Here is a 1,185-nt window from a genome sequence, read left to right as displayed (position 1 = left end):
CCAAATATTAACATTCATTTTCTCAGGTGTTCAAATACTTATTTGCAGCTGTATCACACAAATAAATTGTTAAAAAATTATGCATTGTGATTTCTGGATTTTTCTTTTTAGTTTATCTCTCTCACAGTGGACATGCACCTACGATGAAAATTTCAGACCCCTCCATGATTTCTAAGTGGGAGAAATAGCAAAATAGCAGGGTGTTCAAATACTTATTTTCTTCACTGTATATATATGTATATGTATATGTATATATATATATATGTATGTGTATATGTATATGTATATATATATATGTATGTATGTGTATATGTATATGTATATATATATATGTATGTATATGTGTATGTATGTATGTATATGTGTATGTATGTATGTATATGTATGTATGTATGTGTATGTATGTGTATGTATGTATGTGTATGTATGTATGTATGTATGTATGTATGTACGTATGTATGTATGTATGTATGTATGTATATATGTATATATGTATATATGTATGTATGTATATGTATGTATATATATATGTGTGTATATGTATGTATATGTATATATATATATACTATATACGTATATGTATATATATATATATACTATATATATGTATATATAGTATATATATATATATATATGTATATATGACGCCGGCTGTGGTCTGCTTTGTTTCAGTGGCTCCACATGACCATTTACAACTGAGAACATCATCTGGACTGAGAAGATTCCCCAGGATGAATTCCGTCTGCAGTGTTTTATTATTATTAGTTTTTTTTTTTTTAAACGTTTCTCGTGTAAATGTGCATCACAGCCACGCTGAGAGAAACATTTGTCTGGAGTTCTTTTCGCTCAAGTGATTGAAAGATGGCCGCTTATTCTTCTACTCCCCAGCTTTGGAAGAGGTGGTGACCTCAACCCCTGGGAATATTTTTGATAAATCACCCTCTGTTGCATTGTGACTGTTTGGTATGTGTATATAGTCGTCTGCCAGCGTCATTCTTTAAACACTCTAAACATGTCGACGCTGTGTGTGTGTGTGTGTGTGTGTGTGAGAGAGATATCCTGTTGTGCTGCGGCTGCTGCCTCCACTCATACTGCCATATTTGGGCGTTGGGTGACTGTCATACTCATACATCAGCTGCACTTCCTGTCTCCTCACCTTTTATAAATGTAACTCACGCTTTTCTA

At 32.7% G+C, this 1,185-nt stretch overlaps 1 protein-coding gene across 1 annotated transcript in view; it reads left to right on the top strand.

The window, feature by feature from the left end:
- The window catches only part of LOC131135125 (calpain-9), a 16,425-nt gene extending 15,240 nt beyond the window's left edge, over positions 1 to 1,185 (top strand). The window contains exon 20 of the mRNA XM_058081051.2: positions 673 to 1,185. Within this exon, the coding sequence (XP_057937034.2) occupies positions 673 to 699 (27 nt within the window). The 3' untranslated portion in view covers positions 700 to 1,185. The remainder of the gene's footprint in view (positions 1 to 672) is intronic.

Source organism: Doryrhamphus excisus, linkage group LG8 (genome assembly GCF_037039965.1).
Source record: "Doryrhamphus excisus strain RoL-2023G ecotype Guam linkage group LG8, RoL_Dexc_Guam_v1.1, whole genome shotgun sequence".
Lineage (NCBI taxonomy): Eukaryota > Metazoa > Chordata > Actinopteri > Syngnathiformes > Syngnathidae > Doryrhamphus > Doryrhamphus excisus.
Note: the sequence above shows the minus strand (reverse complement) of the source record. Positions and strands in the feature narration are given on the sequence as shown.